General features: G+C 49.0%; 1 protein-coding gene across 1 annotated transcript; it reads right to left on the reverse strand.

Annotated features, from left to right (window-relative positions):
- Positions 1–828: 828 nt before the first annotated feature.
- EXO5 (exonuclease 5) lies at positions 829–7,248 on the reverse strand. Its single transcript, XM_038759674.1, has 5 exons — positions 7,163–7,248; positions 4,893–5,170; positions 3,170–3,274; positions 2,011–2,183; positions 829–1,299 (listed from the first exon to the last, which is right to left on the reverse strand). The coding sequence occupies exons 1-5, from the start codon at positions 7,246–7,248 to the stop codon at positions 829–831; spliced, it is 1,113 nt and encodes a 370-aa protein (XP_038615602.1).
- Positions 7,249–18,333: the final 11,085 nt, after the last annotated feature.

Consider the following 18,333-nt stretch of genomic DNA (forward strand, 5'->3'; position numbering starts at 1 on the left):
CAAGTGCTTAGTACAGTGCTCTGCACACGGTAAGCGCTCGATAAATATGATCGAATGAGTGAATAAAAGAGGGGTGCTCATTCATTCCCCTCTGCATGAAGCAGAACTTCCTGCCCACCAGATTTAAGGTTCTTTGTCTATCTCCTCACCCACCCTGGGAAGGGCCAGGGTGAGGGGGGTGTCCATTGAACCCTCCTGGAGTCACCATCCCTTGAGTGTCAATCCTGGCCCCTTCTGGACAGCTGAATGACCGCCCCCCACCCCTAAGGCTTCATCTTGTCTCTGTACCCCTGCTGGGGAGGTAGGCCCCCCCCCCCTCCAGGGGGAAAGCCAGGTCTAATCCACATGTACTCTGCTGTGGAAAATAGACTGACATTTTATTGAAAATGTACCACAAGGGCAATAGTGTGGGAGAAGGAGGCCTTTCTTAGAAAAGCCGCTCTGGCCCTCAGGCCCCTGACCCCAAGTTGAGGTATCACACCTGAGTAGAGTCGGGGGGAGACTCCTGCTCCTGGGAGTTGGGGCTGGGAGGACTCAGATCCCTCTCCAACCCACCACCAGACCAGGGGTTTGCTCCCCAAATGTTGTCTGTGAGGCCAGCATCTAATGGGGGAATGTGGACCCCTTGGGGGGCTCAGGATGCAGGGTTCTAAATGCCCCCCAAGCACTCCATCAGCAACTGTTGGCCCCCTTTGCTGCAGTTTGAAGGGGCCCTGACCAGGAATGACAGAATCCTTTCCCCTGGCCATCTCCCTCTCCTCCCCCTTCTTTCACAGGGCAGGACAGCCCCCACCCAGCCTGGCCACCCCCAACCTGGCCCCACCAAGGTCACTTAGGTTTCTTGGCCTGGTGCCCCTGGCCCACGGCCCCACCCCGCCGTCTCCATTCGCAGACTTCTGTGTAGTCGCACGTCCGGCATTTCCAGGCCTCCTCCACGTCCACCCCGCGCGGCTCCCGCTGCCCCTTCCAGTAGGCCACGCAGTCCCGTGCCCGGGCCCGCACCTGGCGCTCCTCGAAGGCCACCAGCTCAGCCCCCAGGGCGGCCCCGCTCTCCTGGTGGCTATACTTGAGCTGCAGGCGGTCGATGCACGGGAGGTCCGACAGGGTCAGGCGCAGGAAGGCCAGCTCCGCCAGCTCGCCCAGGGTGGCCGCCGCCTCCGCGAAGCCGGTCTTCTGGGCCACATCCTGGACCTGGGGGCTGAGGGGCTGTTCTGGTCGCAGCTGGACGTGGCGGACGAGGCCAGCGGGCGTCACCTGCCCCCGCACCATCGCGTCAAAGAGGTATTTGTACAAGCGGACCTGGTTGAGGCGGGGGTGGTAGAAAATAACTAAATAATGAGGGGCTCCTCTCCTGACCTCCCCCCCCCCTCCTGCTTCCTATCATGCACTGGGGGAGCGCCTGGGCCCTGGGGAAGGGAGCTGTCCCTCTCACTCCCTAATTCCCATCATGCACTGGGGAACACCTGGGCCCAGCGGAAGGGAGATTACCCCTGTTCCCTCTTCCCATCATGCACACAGAGCACCTGGAGCCCAGGGAAGATATCATGAGCACTTAGTATAGTGCTCTGCATATAGTAAGTGCTCAATAAATACGATTAATTGACATCAAGCACTGGGGGAGAAACTGGACCCTGACAAAGCCCTCGCTCCCATTTGCTCCCACCCAACTCGACCCAAGCCACGAGACCCAGGCAATCCCCACCCCACCTAGCAGAGCAGCTCGATGATAAGAATTATTGTGGTATTTACCAAGCACTCACTCTGTGCCGAGCACTGTGCGAAGGACTGGAGTAGATACATCAGATCGGACACAGAACCTGCCCCACACGGCCTCAAGTTTAAGGGGGAGGGAGAGCAGGGATTGAAACCCCATTTTACAGATGAGGAAACTGAGTCCCAGAGAAGTGACTTGCCCAACTGTTGGGTGGTTTACCTTGGGGGCTGGCGTTGAGGACCACCCGGGGGTCTCCAGGTGGCACCAGAAGAAACCAGCCTGGCCCCTCTGCCTACCTGGAAGCAGTCCTTGTCCTTCTGAGCGGCCAGGGGCAGCAGCGGCCGGCTGCGGGTTTTCAGCTCCATCAGCTCCAGTTCCCCCTTGGGAGTGTAGTGCAGCTCGTCAATCACCCCAACCAGAAACATGTCCTCCACCTCCCCGAACACCGGGAACTCCCGGATGCGGCCCCCTGCCAGAACAAACAAACCCTCGTCTCAGGGACTGACCAGTCTACCACTCCCACCCCTTTCCCCGGGCCGCTCCTGCCTCCCACATGACCCACACAAGCAGATCGTGGGCCGCCGTCCATGGATTCCGGGTCTCGGCCCCGGGAAAGGCCAGAGAAAAGGGAGCATTACCCTGAAATCCTCCAGGAACGTAACTCTGGGAACCCCTGGTCAGACCCCGACTGCCCCTGCCTCGGTTCAACCAAGCCTTCCTAAGGGCACCCAGATTGGACCCCCTGAGCCCCGCTGGCAGTCCAGTGGACATAGCCTGGGCCTGGGAACTGGGACACCTGGGTTCTGGTCCCAGTTCCACAGGGGGCTGACTGGGCTGAGGGAAGATGGCACAGACACTTTGCGACGAAGCCGCATCCCTGCCCGCCTCCTCGCTCGTCGGACTTGGGGCCCCAGCTAGAGCACGATGGGCAGGGGCGAGGGAGAACGAGTGAGATTGTGCCAGCCATCAGCACTGGAATCGACTCTTCTGTGCAAGTCTTGGTCCTGGAGTCTCAGGATGGAGGCTTTTCCGGCATTCCTGACAGAAAGCCCCCCTCCATCCACCAGACAGACCCCTGCCATGGACGTCACCTACAGATGAATCAGCTGATCACTGGTGCCATGGAGGCTCCACGGGATAATGGGAAGGTACTTAAACGCGCCATTAGGGAGGAGGTCTACTAGGGGGGACCCACACGGCTTCAGCAGAGGAGTGAGTGAGGATGGCTCCATGGGAGGGAGATGAGGCATTTTGGGGACCCCAGAAGCGGTTCCGCATATCCCTGGGAAACAGCCAAGTGGCCAAGGACGAGAGAGATGTGATTGGGCAGGAAGGAAAAGAGGCGAAGGAAGCTGAGCATTCCCTTCCAAGCCTGGTGTGCGTCTGGAAATCCCAACAGCCTACCAAAGGCACTGGGAGCCTAGCCCAGCCCAGCCTCAATGCTCTCCACCTTACCTGACTGCAGGACCGGGATCATCGTCAGGATATTCAGGAGTTTGATGGCCCAAGAATCTTCCTCCGTGGCTGTGGGGATGGTCATGATGTCATGGACTTCCAGCTCTGAAAGGGGACACGAGCTCTGGCCATCAGCTTCCTCCCCTCTTGGAGATGGAGACCCTCCCCGCCATTCCCCACCCATGCCCTGACCTCCAATTTCCTGTTAATGCGCTGCCGGGACCCTATTCACTTCCAAAGACAAGGTCACTCAACAGGGCTGGAGAGTCCAGGTGAGAGATCAGTCAATTGAATTATGGACAATTTACTGTGTTCAAAAGCACTGTGCTAAGCCCTTGGGAGAATACAGCATATGTAAAAGACAATTCCTGCCTTCAGAGAGCTTTCAAAGTGTCCTGGTTGATTTATGAGAAGCAGCATGGCCTAGTGGATAATGCCTGGGCCTGAGAGGTGGAAGGTCACAGGTTATAATCCCGGCTCCACCACTTGTCTGCTGTGTGATCTTGGGCAAGCCACTTCACTTCTCTGTGCCTCAGTTCCCTCATCTGTAAAATGGGGGTTAAGACTGTGAGCCCTATGTAGGACAGGGACTGTGTCCAACCCAACTTTCTTGTATCTACCCCAGTGCTTAGAATGGTGCCTGCCTGCTAAACACTTAAATACCATAATTATTATTATTACTATTTCTTCTTTTCCACCTACCCAAAATAGGTCCCTTAAGAATTAATGTGGAGTGGGGGGTGAAGGAGGGGAACAGGGGGTCTTAGTGGAAAGAAACTGGGGCTGGGAGTGAGGAGAACCGGTGTTCTTGTCCCATTTCTGCCACTGGTCTGCTGAGGAGAAGTCACTCAAACTCTCTGGAGGTCATTTTCCTCATCTGTAAAATGGGGAAGAGGGTAGCCATGCTGCCTAGCTTTTAAGACTGTGAGCCCCATCTGAGACAGGAGCTGTGTCCGATCTAATCTTCTTACATTGGCCCCAGTGCTTGGCCCATAGTGAGAGTTTAAGAACACCTTTAACCAACTACATGGGGCAATTACCACTCAGCAGATGGGGCTCCATGTCATCAGAACTTTGGGGAGGGCTCTTATCCATTGCTTGGGATCACCTCACCGCCATCACCCCCAGCACCGTGGGAGGGAAGACTGCTGTTTTATCTACCAATCAATGGAATATATTGAGCACCTACTGTATGCCCGGCACTGTACTAAGACCTTGAGGAAGTACAATATGATAGTTTTAGAAGCACGGGAAGCGGCATGGCCTATTGGAAAGAGCCTGGGCCTGGAAGTCAGGGGACCTGAGTTCTAATCCTGCCTCTGCCACTTGTCTGTTGAGTGACTTTGGTGAAGTCATTTAACTTATTTGTGCCTCAGTTCCCTCACCTACAAAGTGGGGATTAAGTACCTGTTCTCCTACTTAGACTGTAAGCCCCATGCGAGACCTGATTATCTTGTATCTATTCCAGTGCTTAGTATAGTGCTTGGCACAATGTAAGCACTTAAATATCACACAGTGAGTGCTTAACAAATACTGCAATCTTTAAAAATTACAGAGGGGGAAAGAGCAGAGTGTAAGGAGGAAATACTACTGATAACAACTCTCCTGCAGGCTCGGGATGCTTCCCACCCGCTGCTCTGATTCCTAGCGGGAGATGTCAAGGGTCACTGTCCCCAAGCAGCCCCCAGTTCCAGCCCAGGGACTGGGCTTCCCAGACTCTCACCTCTGGCCAGGTGGAGGCTGGCACCCAAGTCCATCACGGCTGCTCTCTCGGGGGCCTGGAGTCCAGGGAGCTCCTTGCTGAACACCATCTGTTGCTCGCACCAGCTCTGGCTGGTCAGGTCGGTGACCCACAGGTAGCGGAGCCGGAGTCTCTCCAGTGGCGTCTGGACGTCCACCCCCCACTTCCGCTTCGGGCCCCCCGGTGGGCCAGCTTCCTGACCTGGATTTCCTTTGGATGTCCCAGGCCGACTCTGTGAGGAGCTGAGTTGCTCCGAGTCTCTGAAAACACAACAGGTAGAGGCAGCATGGCATAGTGGGTAGAGTACAGTCCTGGGAGTCAGAAGATCATGGATTCTAATCCTAATTCCACCACTTGTCTGTTGTGTGACCTTGAGCAAGTCACTTCTCTTCTCTGGGCCTCAGTTACCTCATCTTTAAAATGGGGATTGAGACTGTGAACCCCACATGGGACAGGGGCTGTGTCCAACTCGATTTGCTTGTATCCATCCCAGAGCTTAGTACAGTGCCTGGCATTTAGTAAACACTTAATAAATACCACGATGATAATGATGCTTATTATTATTAACAGGTGCCACCTTGAACACACCAGAAACTACATGGAGTCTTCTGGGCTCCAGAACTCAGGCCCACCCAGCCTCCCGTTGCCTCAGTGACAAGGAACCAGAGGAACCGGCCTGATTTCCTTGGTGAGAACTTGTTTTTCCATAACAGTAATGTTTTCTGGGACCCCAGGTCACTGCGGGGTCTAGTGGAAAGTGGTTGTGTCTGGCCGGATGACCTATCATCCAACCCAGGGCTTAGCACAGTGCTTAGCACAGTGTTTAACAGGTACCACAATTATTATTACTATTATGAGCACGGGACCAGGAATCAGGAGATATGGGTTCTAATTCCAGCTCTGTCACTATCCTGCTTTGTGGCCACAGGGAAGTGACTTGACTTCTTTGGGCCTCGGTTTCCTCATCTGCAAAATGGGGATGGCACACAACCTCTCCCTCCCTGAGCTCTAATTCCATATCAGTCACTGTCCTTCTCTGGGACCTTAGGCAAGTCACAACCTCTCTGGGCCTCAGTTTTCTCATCTGTAAAATGGGTTTGATACCTGGTCTTCCTCCTGTTCAGATTGTGAACTTCTGGTGGAACTGGGCCTTTGTCCAATCTCACTATTCTGATTCTTCCCCAGTGCTTACTGCAGTGTTTGATACATACTAAATGTTTAATAAATGTCATCAATATTAATTATCACTATAATTTCATCACACCAAACTACTTTAATGTGACTATAGGTGGCTTCTGGAGGGGAAGATTCTGGCAATGCAAAGGGCATTACGTTTACAGGAAATAAAATCCCGGCTAAGGAAACTGAGGCAGGCAGGGGGTCTTCTAGACTGATTCTCCTGTTCACTTTGGAGATTCCTAGGGCCTGCTTAGTTCTTATTGCTGTGTATTCTTCAGAGATTTCCTGGAAGATGATGGAGGCGTGTGGCACATAGTAAATGCTCAATAATTACCATCGATTGATTGAGGTGTGTGCAAACACCTTACTTACAATATGTGGGCATGAGACACCATCCTATGGGCAATGAACTCTTTACCCTGAGAGAAGAAAATCATGAGGGGAAACACAAAGAGGAAACTAAGTCCCTTGCCCCACTTACCCAGACCCTTCCCCTCCTCTTCATCGTGTCTGCCTCTTTCCTTCTTCTTGGCAACTGCCAGATTTCACTTGCTGCCCCCCCCCCTCCCCACCAACCGCCGCTCCGCCAGATGATTTACCCTTTATTCTCAGACATCCCCAGAGGGAATGGGTGCACAGATATAAACATTATAAACATGCAGCCCCTCCAAGGTGGTTGCATGGGTGCAAACACTCTCTCTCTCTCTCTCTCTCTCTCTCTCTCCCCCCCCCCCCCCCCCCCCGAGCTGTAGGGCAGTGGACAGGAGGTGGCTGGACACTGAAACAAAAGCTCCTGCTGTTCTCTGACCCGGAGGAGGAGGCTGGACTGAAGTCCAGCTGCATCCCTGCTGAGATGGGGGTGAGGGGCACAGGAGGTAGGGATGGAGGGGGGCTAGGGAGGGAAGAAGGGGGTGGAGCAGGCAAGGAAGTAGTAGGGAAGTGGAGGGGCAGGTAGGGAGACGGGGGAGGGGATGGGGCAGGGCAGATTGGTCCTGCACCCCAGGCGTCCCTGTCCACTCCAGGGCCGAGGGGAGACCCTCCCCACCCTTACCCCGGCTCCTCCAGGTCCTTACCCCGGCTCCTCCAGGTCCAGGAACTCCGAGTCGCTTATGTCTGAGTAGTCCGCCGTCTCCTCCTGCTCCCGGCCAGCCCCCGCCATTGCCCCCCGCCCCAAACACCGGGCGGAAGGGGACGGCTCCACCATCGCCTCCTTCCTCCTCCTCCTCTCCCCCCTTGCCCCCTCCCCTTTCTCCTTCACCCTCCTCTGGCCCTTCCTTCTCCTCCTCCATCTCCACCCCTTCCATCCCCTACTTGCTCCTCCCCCCTCCCTACTTTCCTCTCCCTCCTGTTTTCCTCCCCTCTGCCATCCTCCTTCCATCCCCTGGCCCACCTCCCCTCCTGTTTTCTCCTTCCTCCCTCCTCTCTCCCACCCTCCTTCCATCCTCTGGCAAATCTCCCCTCCTGTTTTCTCCTTCCTCCCTCCTGTTTCCCACCCTCCTTCCATCCCCAGGCTCATCTCGCCTCCTCCTTTCTCCTTCCTCCCTCCTCTCTCCCACCCACCTTCCATCCCCTGGTCCGTCTCCCTTACTGCTTCTCCTTCCTCTCTCCCTTCTCCCTGCCTCATCCTCTCGCCGGAGACCCTCCCGGAGACCCAGGTCTCTGGCCCTGGTGCTGGACAGAACCGTACAGGGTAGGGCAACCTCAGCCTACAGCCCACCCCAACAAGGTTCTGGCCAGACATTTGAGTGCACTCCCATAAATCATCGTCAGCCATCCTTTCCTCCACCCAATGCCCCCTCTGGAATTCTAAGTCATTCTCATACCAGCCAACTGGGGTGAGGGATTGCTGGGAAAAGCCATCCAATCAATCAATCAGTAGTTATAATGGGGGTATTTGTTAAGTGATTACATGTGCTAAGCACTGTACTAAATGCAGAGATAAATACAAGATAACCAAGTTGGACATACTCCCTGTCCCACATGAGGTTCCCAGCCTAAGCAGAGGGAGAACAGGCATTGAATCCCCATTTTACAGCTGAGGAAACTGAGGTACTGAGAAGTTAAGTGACTTGCCTAAAATCACAAAAGAGGTAGGTGGCAGAGCAGGGACTAGAACCCAGATCCTCTCAGTCCAGGCTTGGGTTCTCAACCCACTAAGCACGCTGCTTCCTTCCCATCCTCCCTTCACTGTTTCACCTTTCTTCCCCACACCTATTCATATCAAAGTAACAGCGCATCTGGTGACTGAAACTGAACATCAGTGATTGGAGAAAACACACCGTGAGATGGATTTTCATCTTCTGTTCCAAGTTATATGTGTCCATCAATGAATTTCTTTAAGGCATTGCCTTATTTATTAGGGCCCTGCCTCCAGGGGGATGGATGCTTACCTGTGGAGCTAGTTTAGCCACCTCCCCCAACCCAACCCCTCCCCACAAACAGCCAGTCATGTCTTGGAGAAGACTGCCCCTGCGGGGAAGCTGAAGGCCAGTTCTGTCTTTCTCCCAGAAGGCCTTAGAAAAGAGTGCTCACCTCCCAAATAATCTCCCACCTCTCTCTAAGGATATTCGTCTTCTGGACAGGGACCATAAGCAATCATCATATTAGAAATTATTAGATCATTTATCTCTGCAAACCTGGGAAAAGGTATAAATCGTCCAGCTGCCACTCCATTCATTTTCCTGGCCACCTCAGAGAAGGAAAATCGGGAGACAAATTGGAGCGGAGGTTGCTGACTCTCTCCACCTGGCAGATATAAAGCACCTCTCCGCGAGAAAGATTAGCAGTTCCCTGCTGCCTCGCCCTAGTACCTGACGAGGAGTGGGAGATTTAGATGTGGCCCTCTGAAAAATTTATGGAATTATGACAGCAAGAAATATCAAAGGCATCCCCCTTTGAAAATAAGAAGGAAAGTTTGATAGGAAGTGATCGGCCCATGGAGAAGTGACAGCTAGGCCAGATCGTCCACAATTTCCAGCAGGATAGTGAGATATTTCCTTCTTAGTGGCACACTGTTGTCCTCCTGTGGTAATTCTCCCTAGAAAACAGACCATTCCTGGACAGGGAGTCAAAGTGCCCAAGAAACCTAAGGGAGACTCAGATTGGATGGCTCATTCCATGCAAATCTGTTCCAACAATCTCCTTGTGTCAGTAAAGCATGTTACCTATGTGGACTGCCCTGGGTACGAATAAGAAGCAGCCTGGGACTTTAAAGTACTTAGAACACTTCTCTGCAGAGGCTAAGAGAAAATGCATTAATGGCATTTATTAATGCCATTATAATTATTATAAAAAAGTGGAAGTTAAGGTTCGTTAAGAGAAGCAGAGTGGCCTGGCGGATAGAGCACAGTCCCCGGAGTCACTTAACGTCTGCAGAGGTTAAGTATGATTGATTGACTGTTACCTGCCCAATTTCCCTGCAACAAATTTTCATTTTCCCCATATTGTTTCCGTCACATCTCTTATGGGCACTGCAGGGCAGTATTTTGGGTATGTGAAAACAATGCAGCCTTCTGGGGAAAAAAGGCCAAGAAGAAGCATGGTATAGTGGAAAGTGCATGGGCCTAGTAGTGAAAGGACCTGGGTTCTAATTCTGACACCACCCTTTGCCTGCTGCATGACCCTAGGCTAGTCACTTTTAACTTCTCTCTTCTCTTTACAGATACCTCATCTGTAAAATGGGGAGTAAGACTGTGAGCCCCATGTGGGACAACCTGATTACCTTGTATCTCCCCCAGTGCTTAGAACAGTGCTTGGCACATAGTAAGGCCTTAACAAATACCATCATTATTTTTATTATGATGATGATGATTATCGTTATTATGCTTGTTTTCAGCAAGGAATCTAGTTATGATTTTATTACGGATTTGTGATCCCACTGGTGGACACTCGGGGGTGCTGTTCGAGTATAAATGGAAAGTCGTTGCTATTCTCTGCTGGAGAACAGTTTCATAAGGAGAAAAATCCACTGTTTCATCCATTGAAAGGCTCTGGAATTGAAAGACGAAAAATACTGTGGTTTTACATTTAATGTTAGTAATAATTGTGGTATTGGTTAAGCTTTTACTATGTGCCAAGCACTGTACTAAGTTCTGGGGTAGATACAAGATAATCAGGTCCCACATGGGGCTCATAGCCTAGGTAGGGGAGAGAACAGGTTTTGAATCCCCACTACGCAAATGAGGGAACTGAAGCACAGAGAAGTTAAGTGACTTGCCCAAGGTCACAGAGCAGACAAGTGGCGGAAGCTGAATTAGAACTCAGGTCCTCTGACTCCCAGGGCCCTACTCCTTCCACTAGACAAAGATACTTCTCTCTGGAACTGAGAGGCTTTTGTAAAGAATATGAAAAGCAGTGCTCTCTTGGAATGATGTAAGTTTCTTGTCTGCAGGCAGGGGGATGTATAGCATGACCTGCATGCCTTGTGGGTTCCTCTTTTCTTGGGAAGAAAAATATATCTTATTAGATATTATGTTTGAAGATTGATAGTTCCTCTGGGGCAGGAATTTTGTCTACTGATTCTATTATTCTCTCCCAGTGGCATAGGATAGTACTTTGCATACAGTAGATGCTCAGCACATGCCCCCTCCCATTCCCACAGCACTTAAGTACATATCTGTAATTTTATTTATTTATATTAATGTCCGTCTCCTCTCATTCTGATTTTAAGCTAATTTTAAGGGAATGAGTCTGTTTTATTGTTATACCATACTCTCTGCAGCACTTAATACAATGCTCTGCACACAGTAAGCACTCAGTAAATACAATCGACTGACTGACTAATACTGTTGATTGATTGGTTATCAATGACCAGTACTCCCTTCTGAGCTGAATTCACTAGCGCAAAACGTTTAAACCATAAAGTCACAAACGGATCGATTCAAATCAAGACCGTAAGCTCCTTGAGAGTAGCAAATCTTGTGTAACAACTTTATTGCATTGTATTCTCTCAAGTCCTTGTGCAATGCATAGCACACAGTAAGCATCCAGTAAAAACCCTTTGAATATCCCCATTGACCTCAGGGATGAAGCTCCTCTTCTTCTGACCCCCTAAAACTGGACACTTGGCAAGTCAGACCTCAGCCAGGCCCCCAGCCTCAATGTTTGTATTCATGATATTTGTTGAGTGCTTACTATGTGCCAGGCACAGTACTAAGTGCTGGAGAAGATACAATTTAATTGGGTTGGGCACAGCCAATGTCCCATATGGGGCTCACATTCTTAATCCCCATTTTACAGATGAGAGAATTGAGGCACATAGAAGTGAAGTGACTTGCCCAAGGTCACACAGCAGACAAGTGATGGAGACGGGATTAGAACCCATAACGTCTGACTCCCAAGCCCATACTCTAGCCATTAAGAGGAAAACCCATAATTTAAAAACCTGTGTGAGTTCTGCAGGGTTAGGGGGTCGGGGGAGTGCCCAAGTACTTAAGGGTGAAGACTCAAATGCATGGACCTGGGAGTCAGAAGGACCTGAGTTCTAATCCCAGTTTCACCCCTTGTCTGCTGTTTGACTTTGGGCAAGTCATTTCACTTCTCTGGGCCTCAGTTACCTCATCTGTAAAATGGGGATTTTGTAAAATATGGGACATGGATTGTGTCCAACCTAATTAGCTTGCATCTACCCCAGCACTTAGTAAGGGGCCTGGCACATTGTAAGTGCTTAACAAATAAAATTTAAAAAAGTGAAAGATCTCTTCCTTTTTCTTGTGCTGCAGAAGTCCTGGGCTAGTAGCTGGAGTCGTGGGGAGGAGCTAGCAGGGTTTCTTTTCATCAGTAGCCAGACTTCAGTGCTCAGAGTCTGATTCTCAGGTACGACTAAGTGTGTACAGACGAACTGCTTTAATAGTGACTAATGAATTGTTCTAGTGTGGAGTTTAGGGATTTTAGAGAAGAAGCATTTTTATCTGGCTAAATTCCTTTATTATCTTAATGAGTTTGGCTGCATTCCTGGAAGCGAAACTGCCATTTGGTGCCATAGCTTTGGAGAGAATATGTCATTAAGCTAGGAATCTACAGAAACACACACTACCCGTAAACAGGTCCGTGTTGGAATTGTTCACGCGCTTTCACCCTTCCCAAGGTTATCTCAGTCCACCCCCCTTCCCATGGTCACCAGGGCAATGAGTTGATGTGAAGGTAAGGTTTGGGGAAATGGAAAATCAGGTGATTGTTTAGATAGTTCAGTTAATGCAGATTGTTACCAGAAAAATTCATAGCAAAAGCTTTCTTGTCCCTTGCCTAGCAGGCTTATCCCCCACCCTCCCCCCCACTTACCTGGGTAATTGCCTCAATTCTGGGTCTGTACCATCATTACCTGGGGGAATGTAGTAATAGCAGTAGTGGTGGTAGTAGCAGTGGAATTCCTAGTATAGTGGTGGTAGTCCTAAAAATAATAGGGGTAGTAGTAGTATTAGTGATGGTAGTAGTACTGCTGGCAGTTGTAATGGTAGTCCTAGTAGCAATACTAGCAGACGTAGTAGTTAGTGGTGATAGTAATAGTGTGGTAATTGAGTAATAAAGTAACAGCAATAGAGTAGCAGCTTAACTTAGTAGAAAGAGCATGGGCTTGGGAGTCAGAGGATGTGGGTTCTAATACCACCTTCACCTCTTGTCTGCTGTGTGACCTTGGGCAAACCACGTAACTTCTCTGTGCCTCAGTTACCTCATCTTTAAAATAGGGATTTAGACTGTGAGCCCTCACGTGGGACAACCTGATTATCTTGTATCTACCCCTGCTTTTAGAACAGTGCTCGGCACATAGTAAGCACTTAAAAAATACCATAATAATAATTATTGTTATTCTCTGTGCTTCATTTACCTCATCTGTAAAGTAGGGATTAAGTCTATGAGGCCCATGTGGACAACCTGATTACCTTGTATCTTCCCCAGCGCTTAGAACAGTGCCTGCCACATAGTAAGTGCTTAACAAATGCCGTAATTATTACTACTGTTATTTAAGAGTAGTGACTGTGTCCAACTTGATTTGTTTATATCCACCCCAACGTTTAGAACAATGCCTAGCACATAGTAAGCGCTTAACAAATACCACAGTTATTATTATTACTGGGGAGGGGGAGAGAGAGAGAGAGCGCAAACAGATGTGTGTGTGTTTTGGGGAATAGGTCATGCCCCAGACCACGTGGCCCTGAAAGTAGTAAACACTTAGCAAATCCGATTGAATTAATGAATAAATGATTAACTATCTTTCCGTTTGCGGGCCCTGCTCAGCATCTGGCAGTTTGTCTCAGTAGCCACACGGGGGCAGCATCAACTCAGAGAAAAAATAGCTTTCCCGAGATTTGGCCGCCGGGAGGCGAGGGATGGATGCTCTCCACGGTTGCGATTCAAAAGGCCAAAACCGAACATTTCCCAACGCATGGAGGACAATCTGGATGGCCTGGGCCATGGACCTGGGACCCCGGGAGTCAATCATTGGTATTTATTGAGGGTTTACTGCGTGCAGATGCATCCACCCTTGGTGGGGTTTGGCTCAGAAGTTGGTTTACAGGTGCTGAAACTTGGGGCCCAGGGATAATAATAACTGTGGGTTTTGTGGTATTTGTTATGCACTTAATATGTTCCAAGTACTGTACAAAGCACTGGGGTAGATCCAAGATCATTAGATCCCAAGTGGGCCTCACAGTCTAAGAAAAAGGGAGCACAGATATTGAATCCCCATTTTGTAGATGAGAGAACTGAGGTACAGAGAAGTGAAGTGATGACCTTGTATTCTCCCCAGTCCTTATCAGTACAGCACTTAACACACAGTAAGTCCTTCAGAAAGCCCATTAATGCTGTTGAAGTTGCTCTTACCATTCCACTTCAGCCCCTCCTCTGTCCACTCAGTCTGTCAGGAGGCTGGGCTGAGCAGGGAACAAAGTGGTGCTGAGCTGGGAGGCTGACTTCCCATGTATGGCTCACAGTTTTAAAGCCCCAATTTCCATACGAGGTAACTTAGGCACGGAGAAGTGAAGTCACTTGCCCTGCTCACAGTCTAAAAGGGGGGAGATAGACATCGATACAAAAAAATAAAATTACAGATATGTATATATATTTATATAAGCAAATAAATGTATTTATATAATATTTTATATGTATATACGATATTTATATATATTTAAGCACTTAATACAGTGCTCTGCACACAGTAAGCCCTCAATAAATATGATTGAATGAATATTTATATATATCTAAGTGCTGTGGGGCTGGGAGGGAGGGAGAGAGCAAAGGGAACAAGTCAGGGCAATGCAGAAAGGGAGTGGGAGATGAGGAAAAGTGGGCTTAGTCTGGGAAATTCTATTGGAGAAGATGGGCCTCAGTAAGGCTTTGAAGCTGGGGAGAATAAGGGAGGACCCCCAAAGCCAGACAAGTTTGCCATTGGGACCCTAAATCAACAGGTTACTTGTGCCGATGACCAAGAAAATAACTCACTCCTGGTTCATTGAATTCCTCCCCCCGCCACCAGAAAAATAACAATGTACACCTTGAGCGTAGCTTGAGGCGACAAGATATTTTTACAAGATCTAGAATGTGAAATCATCAGTTTCTGAGGGATGTGGGAGAATCATGAAAGGCAGGAAGAGGAGTTGTGCTCTCCACTGAGCTCCTGGTTATAAATCTGGAGGGAAAAGTATGCTAATCAATGTGTGTGTCTCTAAATTGAAATAGAAGGTCCTGTTACTGGATAGGATCCAGGGGTTCATGTGTGACAATCATTTTGACTAGGGTTTTACTAATCAGGCAGCCCCAGGGGAAGCCAAAAATGGATTTCAGATTTTGTATTTCATTCCAACATCTGCCAATCACAGCATCATGGTTGAGCCTGGGGCTGGGCCACTGGGAGGGAGGTTTGTTGGGGAAACATGGCATGGGGTTGCTTCCCTGAGGGACCCCCAAAAACCTCCACTTGGGAGCATGGAATACGGCGACAGTGGCAGGAGAATTGGGGCTTGGTTTGTGGCTTGGAGTAACAGTAGAAGGAGAAGTTGCTGGTTCAGAACCTCTCTGACCCTCAGCCTTTGAAGTAAAGTGACCAATCAATCAAACAATCATATTGAGAGCTTATTGTGTGCAGAACATGGTACTAAATGCTTGGGAGAGTACAGCAAAACAGAGTTGTTATACCTGATCCCAGCCCAAAATAAGCTTACAGCCTAGAGGGCAAGACAGACGTTAATATAAAGGAATAAATTACGGATATGGACATAAGAGCTGTGGGACTGAGGGAGGGGCGAATAAAGAGAGCAAATCAGGGCGACTCAGAAAGGAGTGGGAAAAGTGGAAATGAGGGCTTAGAAGGGGAAGGTCTCCTGAAAGCAGATGTGCCTTCAATAAGACTTTGAAGATGGAGAGTAATTGTTGGCTATGTAGGCACAGACCATAACAAGCAACAAGATCTGGGTTCTAATCCTGGCTTTGCCACCTGCCAGCTTTGTGATCTTGGGCCAAGTTACTTAACTTCTCTGAGCCTCAGTTTCCTCAGCTATGAAATGGGGATAAAATACCTGCTGTCCCTCCCTCTTAGACTGTGAACCCGTGTCCGATCTGGTTGCCTTGTATCTAACCTAGCGGTTAGTACAGTACTTGGCACATAGGAAGGGCTAAGTAAATACCATCATGATTATTAGAGAGGAACTTTCAGCATTAGCACTTGAACCTTTACTAGCTGCACTTGAGAAGCAGGGAAGCCTAGGGAAAAGAGTACATGCCTGGGAAGCCAGAAGATCTGAATCTTCCAGCTCTGCCATATGTCTGTTGTTTGATCTTGGGCAAATCACTTAACTTCTCTGTGCCTCAGATACCTCATCTGCAAAATGGGGATTGAGACTGTGAGCCCCACATAGGACATGGACTGTGTTTAACCTGCTACCCCAGCACTTAATATGTTGCTTGGCAAATAGTAAGTGCTTAACAATACCATCAAAACACAATGCTCTCTGTTCCTATTGTTGCTCTTCCTTCCCACTCTACGGACTGGTCCCTTTATAAAACGGGTTTGGGGGTACCACCTGCAGCCCCATAGGATTCTGGGTTGGGTAAATCCCGGACCTCGAGATGCCCGTGACAGCTAACTTGACGATGTACCCCGCACGCCTTTGAGGAAGTCTGCCAGCTTCATATGATCTAGAGGGTTTCTCTGGGAGGACCCCCTATACCCCTAAACCTTCCTCCACTGGCTCCCAAACTTTGTGGCCCTCCCCACCCCTCAAAACCTGGCTCTGGACTGCAGAATTCAGGAGTGGAGGGCAGTCAGCACTGATGAAAAATAAAAAAGTGCCTGGTACCATATAGGTGACCAGGCATGGGTGAGACCTGCTGAAGCAGCATGGCTTAGTGGATAAAACATGGCCTGGGAGTCCAAAGGACCTGGGTTCTAATCCTGGCTCCGCCACTTGTCTGCTATGTGATGTTGGGTGAGTCACTTCACTTCTCAGTGCCTCAGTTCCCTCATTTGTAAAAGATCGTGAGCCTATATAGGACATGGACTGTGTCCAACTTGATTAGCTTGTATCTATCCCAGTGTGGAGTACAGTGTCTGGTACATAGTAAGCACTTAACAAATACCATAAAAACATCAGACTGAAATAAAACCAGACAAATGACTACCTTAGATGCATTCCCACATCTTTCTGGAAATGTGAATTAGCATTTCAGAGAGAGGGAAGGGAGTTTTTAGAGTCTGGTCACAGACCAGACATCCCCTGTGGCAAACATATTTCTGAAACGGCTTATTAATTATGGATAAATGAAGGCCTCTCTTGAAGTGTGAAATCACATTTGCACCAACAAAGTCAGAGAACAAACCCTGGCTGCACCTAAGGATAAATAATAGGTTTCTGTTTGGAATAGTTCTACGGGCTAGAGTTACATATAGGAGCTAATGAGATACACTTATTCGACAAGTAATAATGTTTTTATTTTATTACAGCTTTTATCCAAACTTTCAGTGGGCCTGGAATACCACTGTTTAGTAACATAATATCTCAGGACCTGTCAGTGCCGACTGTTTCTTGCTGGGGAATTTGCTATCTCTATTGCACTCTCCCAAGTGCTCAGTACAGTCCTTGGCACTCAGTAGATACTCAATAAATACCACTGATTGACTCCTGGAACAGTGGCCTAAATAACATTATAGTTCTTCATTAAGCACTTACTGAGTACCAAGCACTGTGCTAGGTGTCAGGGAAGATAATCAGATCAGATGCAATCCCTATCCCATGTGAGGCTTCCTGTCTAAGAGGGAGGGAGAGCAGATATTTTATCCCCATCTGAAAGGTGAGGAAACTAAGGCACAGGGAAGCTAAGTGGCTTGCCTAAGGTCTCAGAGTGGCTCTGCTCTCCTCTGCCTCTCTACTCTTTGTAACTAGCAGTCAGGATGCATTTCAGAAGAGCACATCTGTTATACTTTGTAACCTAATCCATGTGGCATCTATAAAATTTTCGTTTCACATTTCACCCACTGCAAAAGGCTAGCAAAAGTTGACAGCGTGGCCACTCATAGGCCTATGTTGCCTTGCTTAGGTTGTAGAGTTGGAATGAAAACATGTCAACTTGTTCACCTTTCTCATCCTGTAAATATGAGGGCTTGAATTCCCAAATAACTTTTCTTCTTCTAAAGTTCTTTCACATCAGTTCTCTTATTTTAATGTCGCAACAGCCCTGGGAGAGACAACTATCATTTTCTCCATGTAACAGGGGAGGAAACCGAGACACAGAGAGCTTAAGTGTCTTCCCCCAAGTCACACAGCAGCTCAGGAGCTGAACTAAGTTTAAGAACTCTCCTGATCTCATCATGAGTGCAGATCCCATGAGCTCAGACACAGTTGGTGAGCTGTTCTTCAGCCCCAAACCTTTCTCACCACTCCTACACCTGACAACATTCCTAATAAACGTTTACTGTTTCCTAAGAAGTGTATTAAGCACTAGGGTACAGTATGAATCAGGTCAGACACAGTCCCTGCCCCACAAGGGGCTCACGGTCTATTGGTGGGGGAGAACAGGTATTTAATCCACATTTTACTGTTGAGGAAACTGAGGCTCAGAGAAGTGAAGTGACTTGGCCAAGGTCACCCAACAGGCAAGTGACAGAATAGTGATTAGAACCCAGGTCCTCTGACTCCTAGGCCCCATGATCTTTCCACTAGGCTTTACTATGACCTTGGAAATCTGAAGAGCAGTAAGAGACAAGATGCATAGCTTCAACAAGCTGTTTACCCCTGCGTAAAAATCATCTCCTGGA

Source organism: Tachyglossus aculeatus, chromosome 17, assembly GCF_015852505.1.
Source record: "Tachyglossus aculeatus isolate mTacAcu1 chromosome 17, mTacAcu1.pri, whole genome shotgun sequence".
Lineage (NCBI taxonomy): Eukaryota > Metazoa > Chordata > Mammalia > Monotremata > Tachyglossidae > Tachyglossus > Tachyglossus aculeatus.

Bases quoted from the DNA above. Each gene is read 5' to 3' on its own strand.
- EXO5 (XM_038759674.1), bottom strand. From the start codon at position 7,248: ATGGCGGGGGCTGGCCGGGAGCAGGAGGAGACGGCGGACTACTCAGAC. The intron at 3,275-4,892 runs GTGAGAGTCTGG...GTCCCCTTTCAG, and splicing joins CAGCCTCCACCTGGCCAGAG to AGCTGGAAGTCCATGACATC. The intron at 1,300-2,010 runs GTAGGCAGAGGG...CGCCTCAACCAG, and splicing joins AGGACAAGGACTGCTTCCAG to GTCCGCTTGTACAAATACCT.